The 19,906-nt window shown below is 31.9% G+C and overlaps 1 protein-coding gene across 2 annotated transcripts in view; it reads left to right on the forward strand.

Annotated features, from left to right (window-relative positions):
- Positions 1-19,906, forward strand: part of LOC145291519 (H/ACA ribonucleoprotein complex subunit DKC1-like) — a 58,270-nt gene that overhangs the window by 19,941 nt on the left and 18,423 nt on the right. For both annotated transcript variants that reach the window (XM_080137503.1, XM_080137502.1), the window contains exons 2-7: positions 3,654-3,694; positions 10,328-10,414; positions 11,115-11,206; positions 12,350-12,599; positions 12,699-12,825; positions 18,763-18,893. In XM_080137503.1, coding sequence (XP_079993629.1) covers positions 3,654-3,694; positions 10,328-10,414; positions 11,115-11,206; positions 12,350-12,599; positions 12,699-12,825; positions 18,763-18,893 — 728 coding nt within the window. The remainder of the gene's footprint in view (positions 1-3,653; positions 3,695-10,327; positions 10,415-11,114; positions 11,207-12,349; positions 12,600-12,698; positions 12,826-18,762; positions 18,894-19,906) is intronic.

The raw sequence follows: 19,906 nt of genomic DNA on the forward strand, positions 1-19,906 counted from the left end.
ACAAAGCATGAAGCCACTTGACATAAGGAGCTAACAAAAACGAAAAATGATCATTGCAAAGACAAAAGATGTCTAATGACCTTCTTCTTGAAAGGAGCAAGGCTCTAAGTAGAGGAAAACAGTGAGCCGGAAGAGAGTTCCACAACCTTGCAGTTCTTGGCAAGAAGCTACTGGAATAGGAAGCTGTTATACAATGAGATATTAAAACAGCGAATTGATGGAGACCACTAGACCAACAAGTTAAATGAGCTGGAACAAAAGAAGCAGACCAAATAGATCAGACCATTCTGGAGAACGTATGCCATTATAGTATTTGTAGAAAAGATTGAGGCTAGCAACATCACATCTGTGAGAAGGAGATTGCAATGAAGAAGAAAGGGTAGAGCGAATCAAATTACAAATACCTTTCTGCAATTTATCCTGAACCTTCAAATGGAACGTAGATTCATCAGCCTAAATACATGGTAAGAATACTCTCTAAATAGTCTGATAGTAGATTTGTAGAGATGGAGAATAGTCTTGGTTGTGAGAAAGTGTTTAGAGCAATAAAGAAAACCAATTTTACGAGACACAGAAAGAGCAATGGATTTGATATATTTACTCCAAGAAGGATTTTATGAAAAAGAAAGACCAAGAAGTTTTAGAGTTGATGCCTCATCGAGAGCAGGGCTATCCATAAGAATCTCCGGAAGAAAAAAAAAAAAAATTCCTCTCTTTTTCTCTCTTACTTTCCATCTCTGTCCTGCACTAGTCAAGTCTGTCGACCTGTTCCACAAATCCCAATCCACAACATGAAATACCTCCAGAAAAATAACACGTGTAAACCTAGAACCCCATCCTCCAACATAGACCCCTACTACCATGTCTCCTCCAACATCAGGGGTCTACGTTCCAACCTTTCAGAGGTTGAAACCCAATTACAGGAGACAAAACCAGACATATTCTTCCTAAGCAAAACTGGCATACGGTCGACCACTTCCCTTGACGAATTCATAATTAAAGGATACTCTAACTTAACATCTAAATCTGACCCCCAAGATCGCCATGGACATGGAATATGTGCCTACATTAAAGATGGCTTTCCGTATGGTAGGGATATCTCCAGAAAAGACCCTAATTTACCTTATATGTGCTTCCGGGTTCCACTTGCTTACACCACTGCATTTATATTTGCTCTCTATCTCCCCCACAATAGCAGAGTTACTATCTTTAAGAGCATATCTGAAAAAATTGACCACATTCTGTCTGCTCACCCTTCAGCTAACATCCACATTTGTGGTGACTTCAATGTCCACAATGTGGAATGGCTGACCCACTGTAACAAGACAGATGATGAGGGGAGGTTCTGTCATGATTTTGCCATTTCCTATGACCTCACCTAGATTGTTCACGAACCCACCCGAGTGCCCGATACTTTAGCAGTGTCAGAAATTTTGTGAAAATAGTGAATAATTCCACCCCATCTTTCCAAGCTTATAACTCCTCGAAAAATGTAATTCAAGCCCTATTTTTTTTTTTTTCAATTAAAGGAGCAAGGACCAAGGTTTTATTTAAAAAAAAAAAAAAAAAAAAAAAGTTTTTTTTTTTTTAAAAAGGTTTTAAACTTCGGACTTTACAGGTAAACTTCTAAAAAAGCGATGTTTTTTTTTGTTTTAAATTTGAATATATTATTTATTGACCTTTTCTCTTCAATTTGTGATATATAAAACTCCACGACATAAATTATTTACTTTTTAATAGACATTTCAAAATGAGAGGCGTGAATTATTCGACCTCCTGTCTTTCCAAGCTTATAACTCCTCGAAAAATGTAATTCAAGCCCTAATTTTTTTTTCAATTAAAGGAGCAAGGACCAAGGTTTCATTAAAAAAAAAAAAAAAAAGACAAAAAAGAAACAATGTGTTCTTATAAAATAAGGTTTTAAACTTCGGACTTTACAGGTAAATTTCTAAAAAAAAAAGGGATTTTTTTTTTTTGTTTTAAATTTGAATATATTATTTATTGACCTTTTCTCTTCAATTTGTGATATATAAAACTCCACGACATAAATTAATTATTTACTTTTTAAGAGAAAGTTGAAAATGGGTGACACTTGGGGGGGGCGTGAATTTAAAAAAAAACGTTTGTCTAAAATATTATATTCGGTTTATTGGAAAGAACATAAAATTTCACATTGACCCTGAAAATATCGTAAAAATAGAATCAATAGAAAAATTTTGATAGATTTTTAAAATTTAAAAATTGAAAAATATTGAGTTTAAAAATTGAAAAATATTGAGTTCGGAAAATTCATTACTGTTTTTAAAAAAAAAAAAAATATTTTTATTACTTTTAAAACAACTGTAATAGTTTATTTTGGAAGTATAATCCATAAAGAAAATAAATAACCCACTTTTAACAGAGAAATTACGAGATTTTTATATTGTATTCGCAGTTTCGTGTTAGGGGTGTCAAAAATTCCTACAAAAATTCTGATACTGCTACCGATACTTCTGGTCAGTATGCTAGCCTTTTAGACCTTTTTCTCACAACTTCCCCTGAGCTATGTTCAAGTTCCGTTCTGTCCCCTCTGGAATCTTCCGACCACTCGGTTGTATCAGTAAAGATAAAAACGAGATGCAATGAGTCTTCAGATGTACCTTTTTTTCTTTTTTTTTTTTTTTTACATAAGCGTCACCACTTATCAAGGCCGATAGGCCACTCAAGGATAAGGGTTAAAGAGTGTAGAGTAGTCAAAAGGACAATATAGTAATCGATAGTAATGGAAGTTCGGTAAATTTGTTAACTTAAGTGGAACGGCTCATCAGAAACTTGTTCACGTTGGACTTGAAGACAACCATATTATAGACAGCTGGAGAGCAGGAAAACGGAAGACAATTCCACAGGCGTGCAGTTCTAAGAAAGAAGTTTTGATCATGGAATATCAATACTCTACTGCTGACTTGGATAGCTTCTGTACACTTATATCCGATCTACCCCTGCATCCCATGTTTAAAAAGGATGTGTCCTCCATAGTATCAGACATGACTGAATGGCTAATTGTAGGCATAGACCGATTCATACAAAAACCTAACAGCCAGCCATGGTTCTCCCCAGAATGTGCTGCTGCCATCGTGCACAGAAATCACTTTTTCCATAGCTGATGTGGAAGCGGCAATTGTAAATAAAATCTGTAACAATTGAATTTAATTTGAAAATCTTATCTAAGGAAATAGCATTGTCGTATAGTGTATAAATACTCCCCTGCCCCATCCGTTTTTAACTTTGAGTATTTTTGAGTTTACAGACCATGCTGAAGTAATATTATTTAGAAACCCATTCTTAACATAGGTTGGAGGACTTTGTTAACTATTCTGTACTTTCACCTAACAATTTAATGAACAAAAAGATATCGCTAAAAAAAAGGAAAAACACTAGCAAAATGAAGGAACAACCGGAAGTGAAGTGGAAACAGTAAATGTAAAGTTAGCCCATTTCTCTCCATATAGTTTGTCATCAACTCTTGCTGTCCAGGTTCCATTTCTAAACATCCTCACACTTTGTACTCATGCTTGTAGATTCAAAAGAATGATTTATGTGACAATTTTCTTTTTCTTTTTCTTTTTTTTTTTTATATGAATGTTTTCTTTTGTAATTTCTATTTTTCTTTTTAGGTGAAACTAAGAAAAAGAAAATGTCTAAATCCGACATTGCGGTAAGTTACCGATTTTATTTATGATCCTTATGGCTAAAAAATATCTTATTTTTAAATTAAGAAAATCAATTTTTATGAGTAATAGAAGAGTGGTTGTCTTGTCCACCATTTTGAAAAAGGGAAATAACTCAACATGATTCACACTTACTAAATTTATGTTGTAATGCCTAAAAAATTTCATTAATTGCTTAAAAATGATTTTCTTTATAAAACTAAAACTACTTCATCAATTTACATGATTTTTAAAATATATTTTCGTTTCCTCACAGGTACGTAATTTTTCTTTATTTTTGTTCTTTAATGTAGAGGAAAATTCTGAACCAGAACCCAATTAACACACACAAAATAATAAAATAAAACCAACAATATGCAAAAATGAAATACAATTTTATGAATCTTATTTCATTTGTATAGTTGCTTTCTGGATGTTGCCAGGCCAATATCTGCAGTTAGAAGCTGATCTGTGAAAGCACTAGTTTTATAGAAAAAATTATGAAAAACTAAAACATAAATAAAACTTGTCATTATTTTAGACACTTATTGTATAAATGTTCTGTTCCCCTGCCCCATTTCATTTCATGAAAGTATACATGCAATTACATGGTTGAATCTCTATAATAAAAGTCTGCTTGGCATACTTCATGATATGAAAAAGAAGAAATGGGGGGGAGGAGGAGGAGGAGGAATAATAAGGTAAAAAGAAAAACTGATGGAAAGCCGCACAGAAGAGAGTAAGAAACGTAAAACTCAAATGTCAATCACAAGTTAAAAAAAAAATATATATATATATATATATATATATATATATATATATATATATATATATATTCCCTCATTGAAAATTAAAAACAAATCAACTTAAAAGTTATGTATGTTGGGAAATGGGGTATTTTAAGTTTAAATTCAGCTTGCAATGACTAAAAAAGATATGTTCAGAGTTTCTTGTAAAAATGATCCACATTGGCAAAGGGAATGCAAATACAAATTCTAAGTATATTACCAAATATGTTTGTATATTATAAACTTGGCCATGTCCGAACAATTGTTTTTAATAATTAATTTGATCCACCAAATTATAAGAAATTGTTCTTGTCACTTTGATAATTTGATTATGCTAAAACAGTTGCTTTTCGCCAGCTGTCATCCAAGCATGCGAAGCATAACCTTTCAGATTACAATTCAAGTCACTCATTATTAAAACTGATTTTTTTTTTCTTTAGCAGTCACAAAAATATGAAAATTATGACCTTTTTTAATCTTAAAAATATTTTTTAATAGACCATCAAGAAAATAGTTATTTTAAATCTTATTTTTCATGTAAAATGGAGAAAACAAGGATTTATAAAAAGAAAAAAATAGATGAGTAGTTACGCATTCTGTCCATCTTTTTGAAGTGTGGTAATTTTGACTAAATCGCATACAATTATCAAAAGTTCATTGAAAACTGAAAGTAAATGCTTTATTAAAAATTACATTAATGACATTTTTTAATTTCTATGTAGACGCACGTGAAGACAATGCAATCTCACTTCATTATCTTTTCTTCTCTTCTTTCTATTCTTCTTATCTAATCTATCTTCTTTCTTCTATATTCTATCTAATCTAATATAATAAAATAGGACCATATTTTCCCCTGCAACTGTTGACAATATAGAATTCTAAGTAAACACTTCCTACGCACAACTTTTACACTCATCACTTTTAGGTACTACTAACGCATGTTCCTAGCCCACAGTATATACATTTTGTCGCGGCTTTACAATTATTAATTTTTTTTCCTGCTTGCCAAACTCTCTCAAATACATAAGCTCACTGAGAGAGTAGCTTAGGTTTTCCCTCCAATGCAAATTACTCCTCCCCGCTATTCAAAATCACTACATTTTTTTCTTAGGTTACTTTTCCATATACAGCCGGTTTATTATTTACTTTTCTACATATTACTCTTTTATTCACAACCATGACAATTATAGTTTACTGACTGCTCCCTTATTTTGAATCATTTATTGTAAAAATGGTTTACCCCCAAACGTGCCTTTCCACTATACATATTATGGTTGTGTACTTTAAAAAAATATTAAATTAGTTACAAACGAACACCTACCATTTTTCAAATATTGCTGACTACTCATCCTACTAGCATAATCACAAACTATGTTTGGCCATATCTTCAGATTCATTCTCATTGATATCATACAACATTATCACATGCTTCTGTGCAAACATTTTGCACTCCCTAGCGTCTTCTACATCTAAAGCCTGATGCTACCAGATCAGGCTGTCTGAAGATATTGGCTTCCTGAGATGAAATGCACCTCACATTGATGCTTTTTGTTTTTCTACTTCCTTTTGCAAAACTTAATTCTGTTCTGCAAAACCAAAAACAACAATCCCCCCCCCCTTTTTTTTTCCTTCTTCCTATTTACCCTTTTCTCTTTCTATCTTTGTCACTTTCTGACTGGTTTCCTAACTTAAAATGTATCAAAAATTAATACTGTAACCCTTTTCCCTCTCTCATTGCAAAACTCCATGTTCTGCAGTGCAGGAGGACAGAACCAAAAAATGATAAAATCCACTATGAAACAACCACACCAAACACTACAAACTAGCGATTGAAGATACAAAGAACTTGAAGAATAAAAACTTTCTACAAAATAACTGGATGCAACATGAATACTATTTCCAAAATAACTGGATTCAGCATTAAATAACCCGAAAAGGGTTGATATGCCGTAAAACAAAACAAAACAAAACTCTACAAATAAATATTTGAAGATGTAAAGAACTTGAAGAATAAAAACTGTTTCCAAAAATAACTGGATTCGGCATTAAATAACCTGAACAGGGTTGATATGCTGTAAAACACCCTAACCAAACCAAACTCTACATCTAAAGCACATTTCATCATGATTCTAACATTCACTAACCTACTTTCTGCTTTTTTTACATTTCATTTTATTTTTGGTTTTCATTTAGTTTTCTCAACTGTTCATGATGAACGTTAATTTTGTTGTTCATAGCTTTTCCCTTGTTGTTGTTGTTGTTGTTATTAACATTTACAATCTTAGTAGTTTTACTACTATCATATTATCATTGTTAGTAGTAGTATTATTAATATTATTAGTGTTATTATTAGTAGTAGTTGTATTAGTATTCATATCTTTTTCCTTATTACTATTTTGATGTCCTCCAACATGAGGTGAAGCTAACAACCATGACAAGAGTTATGACCACCACTGATGATAGAAAAATAAAATAAAAAAATTATCACTAGCAGCCATGTTTATGCTATCCCCCCCTCCACATATTTTTCCATATAAAACACATCTTCACACACTCACAATAAATTACAACAGATACACTACCGTTTACAAAAGTTTCTTATTTTAACATTTTTTCGGTGTTCGTGTTATTACCTTTTTTGACTGCTCGGTTCGTTGTTGTTGTTATTATTACTATTATTATTTTTATGTCCCCCCCCATAAAGGAGGGATCTGACCTAGTAATTCACGCCTGTTCGTTTGTTCGCATTTTTCTCAATAACCACTCCTTGAATTTTTTAATTTTGCACAAACATTAGTCATGGTGGAAGTAAATTTTTGCCAGAACGGATTTTCTGAGATAATTTTGGTTGCCTGCCTAGGGTCCATTATAGGGGTAAAATTACCCCCAAATTGTTCATCTGTTCACACTTTTCTCAATAACCATGCCTTGGATTTTATTTTTTTTGAAATTTTGCACAAGCATGAATCATGGAGAAAATAAATTTTTCAATCATGGAAGGGCATTCCGCATGCTTGGCTTGTTTCATTAATATTATGACCATTATTAGTTTTTCATTTTGATTATTAGTTGTTACAGTACCTTTCTTACTATTACCTTTTTTTTTTTTTTTTTTCTTAACTTATTGTTTTTAGTTTTATTATTACACAGAAATAAGCTCATTTTTATGAAAGAAAATGTGAAAATTTTAAACAGCTGGTTTGCTAATCAAAACTTTTACACATTAAGGCTAGGTTTTTACCTGACACCAGTATGGTCACACTTACACTCACCTATAATTCTGAATCACTTAAAATTAGTGGGAGGAGAAGTATAGTAGTATTATAATGATATAGTCGGGCAGGGGTGTATATATATGACACCGGGAATATATAAACAAGTGTATATTATTTACATCTACATATATTGTGCCTATTGATTGTCTAATGATTGTTTAATCAGGACATATAACAATTATAACATTAAGGGACAAATAACAGTCTCTTACGGTTTTACATCAGCCAATGGAAAAACATGGCTGGTTCATCTTTGGCTGATCTTGATTTGACGGATCCTTGGAAAAACTGCAAAGAAAGATTCGTGCGACCTGAAGTCTTGGTGGTATTTATAGCAGCTTTATTCCATTGTTTCCCCACCCTTGGGAAGCTCAAATGTTGGTTCTAGACTTTTACTATCAATATTTTCCCCTACTCCGAGTCATTACTGTCCACGGCTGTCTTTCTTCCTCTGACTACCGACTAGATCTGCTCTCTCTGACTCTTAAGCCTTAACTAATTGATACATGTATTTTTTCTCGTTACGTCATTGTTTGTTCTAACATTCTTTTTAACCAAGTTAACATTTCTGTTTGTGCTAGTTATGAAAACTAACATTAATTTATATTAAAACATTTTAACATAAATTATTTTCTCTGTAAATATTTATTTCACGGTGACATTCTTTCTGACATTTTATTTTTGCAAATATTAATAACAATCATAATAATGGTCGACTAGCACATCTTTTGGCGTTGCCCGGCTAATATCTACCAGTATTATTTCTCTTATTAACTTTACGTGATTTCCAACATTGAATAAATACTATTACTGCAATTAATGATATAACTGTTTTTTTTTATAATTTCCTGCCAGCTATTTTTTTTTATGCATTTTTTATTTTTATTAACATATTTCTATAACATAAATGTTCACCCACACACCAATTTAAATTATCGTTTAAACACATTTTGAACAATTGGTTTGCCATGTGCATTGTTTGTTTGTTTTTTGAGTTTTTTTTTTTCGTTCACAATTATACTGTTTTTTTTTTTTTTTTTTTTTTTTTTACTAATCTCTACTTTGTTGTTATTGCCATGAAGTATCAGTAATCACCTTACCAGAGCATACTACTATTGTTAGTTGTAGTAGTATTATTAGTATTTTCATTGTAATTATTATTATTATTACTGGCATCATCGGCGCCATCATCATCAATTTTATTGGTCTTTTACTATCCCCTGACAAAGTGACAGGAACCCCCTGTAAAGAGCAATGGATGACAGTAATCACAGTTCATTTCACTTCAGAGTAATCCAATGGGGCCTAATAATGGTCATGATCAAGGAAATCAATGCCCGCAAATGCAAGTAACTGCCTCGATTTATTTCTGGACCAGTCCAATAGATTCAGATGCTGGTACTGGTCACCAGGAATCAACAATGTCAGTTGTTAAGGCAGCGAAGGTCCACCAGTACATGCTAGCAACTGCCTCAATACAGACCACCAGAGACCATCAGTCCCCATCACAGGCAACCAGTGACAGTCAGTGGATGTCAGTGCTCAACACTTGGATACAGATGATTTCAGTTACGAGCATTCCAATGGAGGCTGACACTAGTACTAACCATCACAGCCAGTAGCTTATGCTGCCTGACACTGCCAAACAATGCACGACAGTGAAAGTCAGATGATTTCATTTTAGCCATGATTCAGTGCTCTGTATTTTCCAGGTGCAACAATGGCTCTCCATTAACAACTGGAGTTTAATTTGCTTTTGGAGGTGAGGGGTGAACATCACTGAATCTGTTTTGGATTTGTTGTCATACTTCAACCGAGCAACTAGTATATAATAATATAAGGCAATTTTATGCTTGTACGTATTCCACGGCACTACTTGTAGCATTGCTCCCAGATCTTAGGGTTGATGCATCGTCGTCTTCTCTTGGGGTGTCATAAGGTGGAGTAGAATATTGTTTTTTCATTCTTGATGAAGGCCAATAATGTTGAATTATCTTTGTTGGTCTGTTCTGAACTCCTGCCATGCTGTGTTTAAGATCAGAAGTCTGGAAACTGGTGTGGTCAGCGGGATTTATATCAAGATATCGAGATGAGGTACAAAATCAGAATAACTTGATTACTCTTAGTAGAAAATCTATATATCTATCATCGATGAAAGAACTCTCCTGTACACCAACTTAATATGTAGGGCTCCTGTCTCTTTGGATGGTGCTCAGTTCTTCTGGGGGTTTTGTTAACTTGCTGAAACTTTGGGTGAATTTGTTTCATTGACAAAGGCTTGTTTAAATGATAACTGAGATTTTTAACCAGAATCTTTCTCACCATCCAAACTGACGTGAATTCCTCAGGGAATCTTTAGTTACAAATTGCAGCTGATTATATTGAGACAATGTGTAAATAAAATGGGGGTGGGCGTTGTTCCCAAACTAGTGGAGTAGGTAAAGCTTTGCTATTTAAAATTCTTGATTTTGAGAATATGTACCTGAAAAGCGTAAAGTGTTACCTTGGTTAAAACGTCAATATTAACGCTCAAGAATAATATTTTAAATTGATGCTTTCTCGTCTTTTCTTCATTCAGGAAATCCAACATTCCTCTTCATTTACAATCACTCCTTCAGACAGCAGTGCAAAGCTGGACACATCAGACTGGCCTCTTCTTCTTAAAGTAAGTAATATACATACAAAAAAAAAAAAAAAAGATGGTGATAGTAAAGTTTTTTTTATTTCTATTGAGATGCTAATACTTAGGTGTCCTACATCAGACATGCATAAAAATTTGAAAACATCTAAAGGGAAGCCGTAAAATTTACCTAGGCATTTTAAAGATGCAAGTCAATTTTTTAATTTAAAAAAAAAATACACTGCTGTTAATACAGAAAATCTATCAGGGTGTGGCTTCTTTTTTTTTTTTTTTTTTTATCTCTTGTTTCTATATCATATTTCTCTTTATCTGTCTATTTCACTTTTTCTCTGAAACTACTAGGCTGATATGGTTAAAATTTTGTATGGACCTTTATGATGAGGTGAATTAAGTATTATGGTATCTGTTTGAATTTAATCATATTCAACCACCAATTTGGCTTAAAGCACTCATTTCAAGTCAACAGGCTATAACTTTTGCTTATTTTTAACGAGTTAAGACGTCTTGTTTTTTTTTGGGGGGGGGGGGGGGGCTTCTCAAAGAATGAACAAATTGACCTACCCACCTTCCTCAAGGACTTGTTAAAATCAAATTAGTGGGTTTCAGGATTCCCTGAATGAAAAAGCTATCATCACCATCAAAATAATGTTGATATATTTAATTTTTTTTTATTTACTGCTAATTCATTTGTGAATAAAATTAAATTTTTTCTATTTCTTTCTAGGGCGTTGATCGTTTGAACACTCGTACCAACCATTTCACTCCAATTCCCTCTGGTTGTTCCCCACTTCAGCGTCCAATTAAAGACTATGTCAAGTAAGGAAAAAAAAATTTTTTTTTTATTTTTTTTTTTATATAATTTAGCTGATTAGCTTGATTGTCAAATGTGTTTTCAGTTTTGACTTGTTCAAAGATGATTCTTTGCATGGACAAAACTTAAAGAAAATTATTTAGACTTGTTTTTTATTTTAAAACTTCTCATATTTTGTTTGAAGAAATCTATCATAATTGGTACTTATTTAGAATTACAATTAGTAACAAAAACATCTTCATGATGTACATACTCATCACTAAACAAGGATGTCAAATTCCAAAAATCACATAAATTAAATAGTTTTCTTTTTTCCAATTTTATGAAGAAGCAAGAAGGCTGTGAGAAGCCATATCATTTTAAATTTTACCAAAATTCAAGCGCAACAATTCAATTTCACTACCAAGATTTTGTTGAAATTCAAAAACATTAAAACTTAATCACTAAAAATCATAATATTCGATTTTCTTAATTTAAAAAAATATACTTGATCAATTTATGTAATTTTTAGAATATAATGTATTCGTTCCATGACGAGTGCATAAATCATTTTAATATTCATCCATCCATCTCAAGCCTTTATCCTCGAGTGGCTATTAATTGTAATAAGCGATGACTCACTGTTTTAAATCGTTTATTTCATGTTAACTGTGACAAGTTTTCTAAAAAAAAAAAAAAAAAAAAAAAATAATAATAATCCTGAACAGTAATTTATTCCCCCCCAAATGCCAATCCATGGTGCCACTTTTTAGGAAGCTGGAATATCCCCATCTTAAAAATCAACGTTTGTCCAACTTTGCCCTCATGGGAGGCAATAAATAGGAGCAGTAATTTATCTAAGTCACAATTTTCCAAATTTCTAAACTATACGAAAGTATGACAAATCTTGTGTTTCTTCCGGGGGTAAAATCAAGGTTCATCATACAAATAATTGTACCATTGTTTATTGATCAACCTTCCCCCACCACGTATTATTTTCACTCTTAATCAAAAAGAAACACTAGAAAGGTTGCTTTAACATTAAGAAAATTCAGGGGAGACCACTCTGAAACATTCTTCAAGGGAGGTCACTCTTGCATATTTGCTTATTCTTTTTGCTGTTAGTTTATTAATTGCTCAATAATTAAAAAAAAAAATTTTTTTTCTAGTTCCGGTTTTATAAATTTGGACAAACCTTCCAACCCCTCCTCTCACGAAATTGTGGCCTGGTTGAAACGTATTTTACGAGTGGAGAAAACTGGACATAGTGGAACACTAGATCCAAAAGTGACAGGATGTTTGATCGTGTGCATTGAGCGTGCAACCAGATTAGTGAAATCCCAACAAAGTGCAGGCAAAGAATACGTTTGCATCTTCAAATTACACAGTGTCGTTCAGGACGAAAACAAAGTTGTTCAAGTGAGTGCGGGAACTTTATTTTTCTCTTCATTTTCATTTTGTGCTCGGATTTCTTTAAGTATTGAATCAATATAATGATATTTTTTCTTTCTTCTTCAGTGCTTAGAACGACTGAAGGGGGCTTTATTTCAGCGCCCGCCTCTCATATCTGCTGTAAAACGGCAACTACGAATCCGAACAGTTTATGACTGCAAAATGAAAGAGTATGATAAAGAAAGTGCACTTGGTAAGTAACAACTTTTTGGTTGATGAGATAAAAAAAAAAAAAATAACCCTAACAACTTTTTGTTTGAGATTTAAAAAAAAAAAAAATAACATAAAACATTTTAATATTATCGTCATTATTATCATATTTGGTTTAACATCCAATTTACATGCTAGCATCTGTTTGAACAGCTTTTAAAAAATAATTTCTTAATTCATCTATTTCTGGCCAGGTCTTTATTCACCCCTTTTCCTCTAAAGCCCATCCTTATCAATTTCTCCCATCCCCACCTTCCACTTTGGGCTAACCCTGTTATCTCAGTTGTTTCATATTTACTAAAAACTTCTCGTGAACAAATTCGAGACCTTCATATTCGTCTGTTTAACACTTTTCAAATACAAATATCTGTATTTATAGAGTTGAACCATTTGTCACACTAAGCTTAAGCTTAAATTTTTCACAATAGAAGGTTAGCAACTTTCTGATGTATTCGTTCATGTTTTTTTGCAAATAACATCTGAAGGTTAACTCATTTGTATATTCTTAATTTGATGTTTGCATTCATTTTACTATTATCCAGCTCTATTTATAATTATTTCTTATAACGTGGATAAACGCTTAACATTTTGGGTGAAAAGGGTTTTCTGGTAAATTTACTTTTGGGAGTCATGATTGTTGTTTCTCATCAAATTTCACAGGCAATGCTGGAACACAGTTCCTGCTATTTCTTAAAAATGTATTTAGTATGCTTAATTGTATTACATCTGCTATTCCAAGGGTACTTTTTCCCCACTTTTGGGGCAATATTAACCTATAGTTTTGGACCCTGTAAGTGTTTATAATTATTACTAATAGTGTAATTTTGCTATTTTGACTCCCAGCAACTTTTTATGATAAATTTGGTTTAATGCTGTTCAATACCTTTTGAGGTTATAGTCAGCTAAAGTACTTCCTAACTTCCTGTGTAACGCTAACGGAAGACAAATCAGTTCCTTCACTTTTTTTGTTTTATTGTATTTCTATTGTGAAGCGGTTTATTGAAATAAAATATAAGAAAAAGAACATTATTGAAAAGTATTAAAAAAAATTAACAAAGTTATACAGGTAAAAATAACACAATTAGTTTTTGTTTGCACTTTTAATAACAAAATTTTAAAAATGTAAAGTTTTTTGGGGTTTTTTTTTAAATTTTATATGCTTATGAAATTATCAAAATAAGTTTTTAAAATTAAAATAACAAAGTATTTATAGGCATGAGAAAAAAAACGCGAAGGAACTGACTTATATTGTAACCCCTTTTGAAGATGTTGAATATATTAGTCATCGTAATAACAATGGTGTAATTTTGACGATCTTCTATGACATCCAACGTGCCAAATTTGTAATTTATAGCCTGCTGGTGAGTTTCATGCATATTAATCTATATTTATAGTGCGTTTTGGTTTTGTGTGTGTGTGTATATATTAGGGTAGGTCGATTTTTCACTTTTCTTAAACTATTATAAAATCACACTTACCAAAAATTGTGTTTAGCACTTATGCAAAAAATTAGATCAAATACTTTAGCATCAATGATCGTAGACAAAAATATAGTGAAAATTCCTCATTTTTGCAAGATTTGCTTGAATATTAGTGTGGAAAGCATAGGAAATGTCTTTTTATATATATATATATATATATATATATATATATATATATATATATAAAAAGACATTCCCTATGCTTTCCACACTAATTATATATATATATATATATATAAAAGTGATATTGATTAAAAATCTTAAAATTGAAAATCTGCCTCCCCTATTTTCAGTATCTGCTTAGCAAACTACTTTTTCTAGTTTAGCAATATTTGAATACATTTAAAATTGCTTTTTTTACTGTTATAATAAAAAAAATATAAACAAATAAGGAAAAACGAAGCACTATTTTAATAGAACTTAATATATAGTCAAATTGCTTCATATAAGAGCCCTTGGACTAAAATGCTGATCTCAATTTCTGATTCAAAACTTTGGCTGTAATACGTTAATGCCTTGCTTTAAAACCATGTACAGTTTGTGAAGCTTCTGTTGTTAACTGCTCATTCTTCTCATGCTCTGAGAATGTGAGGGCAAATCTGGCAAGTCAAGCTTGGTTCCATTTATTAATGATTCTCAAAGTTCAGATTCAGAAAAATCTTTTGTTATTGGTGCTTAAAAAGGACACAAAATGTAACATCTATTAATTGTGTCCAATGTGTAGAATTAAAATTAAAAGATTGTATTCTTTTTAACCTTTTACTAATTGATTCCTCACTTCTGAATGAATATAAAAATTGAAGTGTTAAAAAATTCCAATTTGTACTGCTATAATAATTATAGTGAAATTAGATACAAATCTTTTAAAAACGATTCTATAAATTGAAATAAATAATTGAATCAGTAATATATGAATAAATATTTACTTACCTGATGACTAAAATTCTTTTTAAAGCTTTCTCTCTTACTTCAACATCCTTGGATTTAACCATGGAATGTAGAAGGTTTTTCGACATGTATTATCCTTGTATATTTCTTGAAGTTATCTGTTGAATTTCATGAGGAAGCCCCTTAATCCTCTGGATCATATTTAAAATTTGCACTTGCTGATTGTAGAATTTTTTGTTTCTTTTAATTTCAAACCAACAAATTTAATTTCAAACCAACAAATTTTATTGTAAATAAAATTATTAAACTGTGTTTTGTTGTGAGTCTTTGTTGGTATGCACCACAAGTTCATAAATACATGAGCCTGGTGTCCAAAGTTAACGATCTTGCTTGGTTTAAAGGGTTTTCCAGGAGGAATATCTAGAGTCAACCTTACCTTTAGAAATACCTACTGTGTATTCATAAAGAAATCTTTGGTCACAGCTGATATTACGTATTTCGTTAATTTTCAAATTTGACTCTAGAGGACTGTTGATAGTGGAAAATGATATTTGGGGTTAATCGTTTGAGCATAATTTTCCCAGGGAGAGGAGCACGGAATGCCGTAGGGCCTTTTACACAACCATCCATGTTTTTAAAAAGGGTTCTGAAAGGTAGTTCATTATAGTGCATGTTAAGATTAAAAAAAAAATTTTTATTCTAAAATTGCATCCATTCAACTTTCACTTCCTGTCTTATCATAGTTTAGCGGTAAGACGTCAGGTTTTCTTTCACTTTCTTTTCCGCCTTCACGTCACGGGTTTGAGCCTGCCTGCCCACTACCACTTTATTTATTTTTTATTTATTTTTTTTTTTTTCATGCACCTACAAACGCCCGGGCAATGCCGGGCCCCTTCCCCCTAGTTTATTAAAAAATCATAAGTTAAGTCTATTTTAAGAACAATTCAAAATATATTTATTATAATTAAAAACGTAAACATAGGATGAACACAATCGTTTAGCTCGCAAACAGTTTTTCTTCATTAAAAAGAAGAAAACTAATTTAAAAATATAACCAATCAGAACAATTACTTTAGATGTATTTGTTAAAAGGTAAGTCTATTCTGATCCAAAATTCATCAGATATTCGTGATAATTAAAAAAATAAACAGTTTGTTAAAGCGATAAAAATATCCATGAAATAAATCTACATATGTAAATAGTTATTTGTATATAAAATTATAGTGATTGTATTCCACATTTGTTTGATTTCTAAGGAAAAGGAATAATACTTAAAAATATTTATTAAGTGTATTATTTTATTTTTGTTAAAACCGAGCTTTATTTAAGCAAAACATGTTGCCTGTGATAAGTATACCGTGATAAATCTCAATTTGGTTGGATTGCTTAAAATTTATTTGGTTGGATTGCTCAAATACAAAGTTTGGAAGAAAAATTTTCTCATAACACTATTTTGCAACTTTCTTTAAATGTGATTAAAGTTTCAAAATCGACCTACCCTATATATATATATATATATGTGTGTGTGTGTGTGCATGCTTATATGTAGGGGTTATTATTGTCTGAATCAAGTATTTTGGTTTAATTTTTAGATAGGTTTGACCTACAAGTATGTCTTAAAATTATTTTACATTTCTTTTGATTTGTAAATTTAAAGAGTTATTCCCCCCTGATTTTAATGCTTATTAAGTTTACTAAAGTCAAGTCCACCTGTTTTGGATGAAATTTTGAATTTTGGGGGCATGTAAACTGAATATTTGTTTTGTATTTCACTTATGATATTTCTGATTTGAAAATGATTACTATGCTCTGAGTAGAAGCAGTATTTATAATTTTATGATTCACTAGCAGGTTGCCCTGTGTTGTGCAGTCATAGAATGTGCTTACATGTGATATTTTAATTTATGCTGATTTCATATTTATTATTATATAGCCAATTAGTATATTGTATCCAATATATAATAGTCATTTAAAAAGTTAAAAAAAAAAAAAAAAAAGCTAGTTTCGAAACCAAAACCTGTATCTCTCCAGCATTATTTGTTATATCTGAGCTAAACCCATATGCATATCAAAACTTAAAAAAAAAAATTAACATGGTTAAATATATGAATGTATATTTTGGCATGAATAGAAGATACACGTTTAGTTGAATTACGTCTGCCAAGTTCCAATTTTGACTCCTTAGCAGCAGCAGCTATTTTTTCTGGCTAAAACAAATCGAATTTGTTCCACATGTTCGAATCCACTATATTTCAAGTTTCAAGTCTGTAGATCAAATATTGACAGAAGTTTGGTAGGTACCATTCCACATGCACACAGGCAAGGTCACTTATATATATATATATAATGAACATTTAAAATTAAAATGTTTAAATTCAACGTTATTTCACGCGGTTAATGGTAGCCGAATGGATTAGGTCTTTGCTAATCGAGCCAGAGATGGCTTGTGTTGCGGGGTTCAAATCATTTGACTGGTATTAATCGTGACACTCTGCACTGAAGTTCCCGAAAGGATGAAACACTAGTGTCTGTAGGTATTTAATTATTATAGTAAAAGAATAATTATATATATATATATATATATATATATATATATAGTAATTTATAAAATATATATGGCAATTAAGCTACACTGAATATTCTGCGTTTCATCCACTATAGGATTCGTCAGGCTTATGCACCTATAAGCCTGACGAATCCTATAGTGGATGAAACGCAGAATATTCAGTGTAGCTTAATCGCCATATATATTTTATAAATTACTAACTAGCTCTACCTACGTATTGAGCACTTTTGAAGTAAATACTTAAAGTTTACGCGTAAATCTATACTTTCGTATATTAAATTTATGTGAGTAAATGAAGTAGTTATATATATATATATATATATATATTGTATGACTTAAAATAAATGTTGCTTTGAAACAACCGTAAACAGCCATAGTACCTTGATATATGTACTTGATTTAAAAATGTTTGGAATCTCCAAAACACCTCACACGCACACAAATGTGTGTGTGTATAGAAACAAGGTACACAATGTATCATAAAATGCTGTGGAAACAGGATGTATAGAAAAGGTAAGAATTTTATCTACAATTTTGACTTCACAAATGACACCCTCCTGAACTCTCTCTCCCACACTACAAGTGTTGTAATCTTTCTCTTATCTGACATAAATCTTAAGACTTATCTTATTCCTTAACCAAATATCTGGCAAAAGTCACACTTCAACAATGCATAACACATTCTGTTCCCGGTTAAAGACCCCCCCCCCCTTCAGTGCATGAGCTGCATGTTATTAGTATGGCTATGACAACAGCGTATTCTTTTCGTTGTTTAGATTCTCAGGTATATATCCATTGATATCTTATGTTTTTATGTAGAGTGATGTGGTTCTTGGTTGATTAATTGTCTGTGTCAGATATATACTCGAGAGTAAAAACAATGAAAAGAATATGCTGTTGTCATAGCCCTAGTTATTAGTAATGATGTTCTAGTTTGTTAAAAAAAAAATATGTATGTATTATTTATCATCTTTTCTTGTTTCAGGTATCTTTTGGGTCAGTTGTGAAGCTGGAACATACATTCGTACAATGTGCGTCCATCTTGGTTTGATGTTAGGCGTTGGTGGACAAATGCAAGAACTCCGACGTGTCAGATCTGGTATTCAATCAGAAAAGGTAAAAGATGTGTTCATTCATTATGCATGTTTTAGCAATGAAAATGCAATTTAAAGCTTTAGCTTGATGGACAAGAATGGCCCGTTTTTTAATTTTTTTTGTCACCGCACTCCCATTCATCCGTTTGTTTGTTAGCAATTTTCTCAATAACCTTTTAAACCATCTTGGATTATTTTTGAAATTTTTCACAAACATTAGTTGTGGTGAAAGTAAATATTTGCCGGAACAAATTTTTTTGTGATAACTCTGGTTGCCTCCCTGGGGGCCATTATAGGGGTAAAATTGCTCCAAAATTATTCATCTGTTCATTTGCTTGCACTTTTTTCAATAACCACTCCTTGAATTTTTAAAAATTTTGCACAAACATTAATCATGGTGAAAGTAAATTTTTGCCAGAGTGGGTTTTCCGGGATAACTCTGGTTGTTCATCTCCCCCAGGGTGCATTGTAGGGGTAAAGTTGTCCCTAAATCATTCATCCATTCATTTGTTCACACTTTTTTCAATAACCACGCCATGAATTAAAAAAAAAAAATTTGCACAAACATTCACTCATGGGGAGGGACCTCCGCATGCTCAGCTTGTTTTTTTTTACCTCGATTAATGGGTTCAATTTTCAGCATGAGATAGATTTGTACAGAATTCAGAAACACTTCTCTTTCATTGTGTGTGTGTGTACTTTGGAATCGTTACTTTATGTTGTTCACCTTTATTAGAGACTATAAAAATAACAATTTGATAAGTGGAAGCCTCCTGGATTTTATTAATTTATTTTTATTTCGGACTATTATTCTCATCTTTATTAGTTGTTGTTTTTCATCTTTTATTCATTTGTTTATTCACAACGTTTCGGCCAACTATTCCTCTGGCCATCTTCAGGTGGTAACCGCGACGGATAGGAACTTCAAATCTCCTAGCTGCATTCTCAGCCATCACTGCCATCCGTAGTTGTTGTCGTCTCACCACATTTTTGGCCAAGTAAACCTCTGGCACGCTTTGGGTGGGATTGAAACCG

This window comes from Euprymna scolopes, chromosome 12 (assembly GCF_053919585.1).
Source record: "Euprymna scolopes isolate OS-2025 chromosome 12, ASM5391958v1, whole genome shotgun sequence".
Taxonomy (NCBI): Eukaryota; Metazoa; Mollusca; class Cephalopoda; order Sepiida; family Sepiolidae; genus Euprymna; species Euprymna scolopes.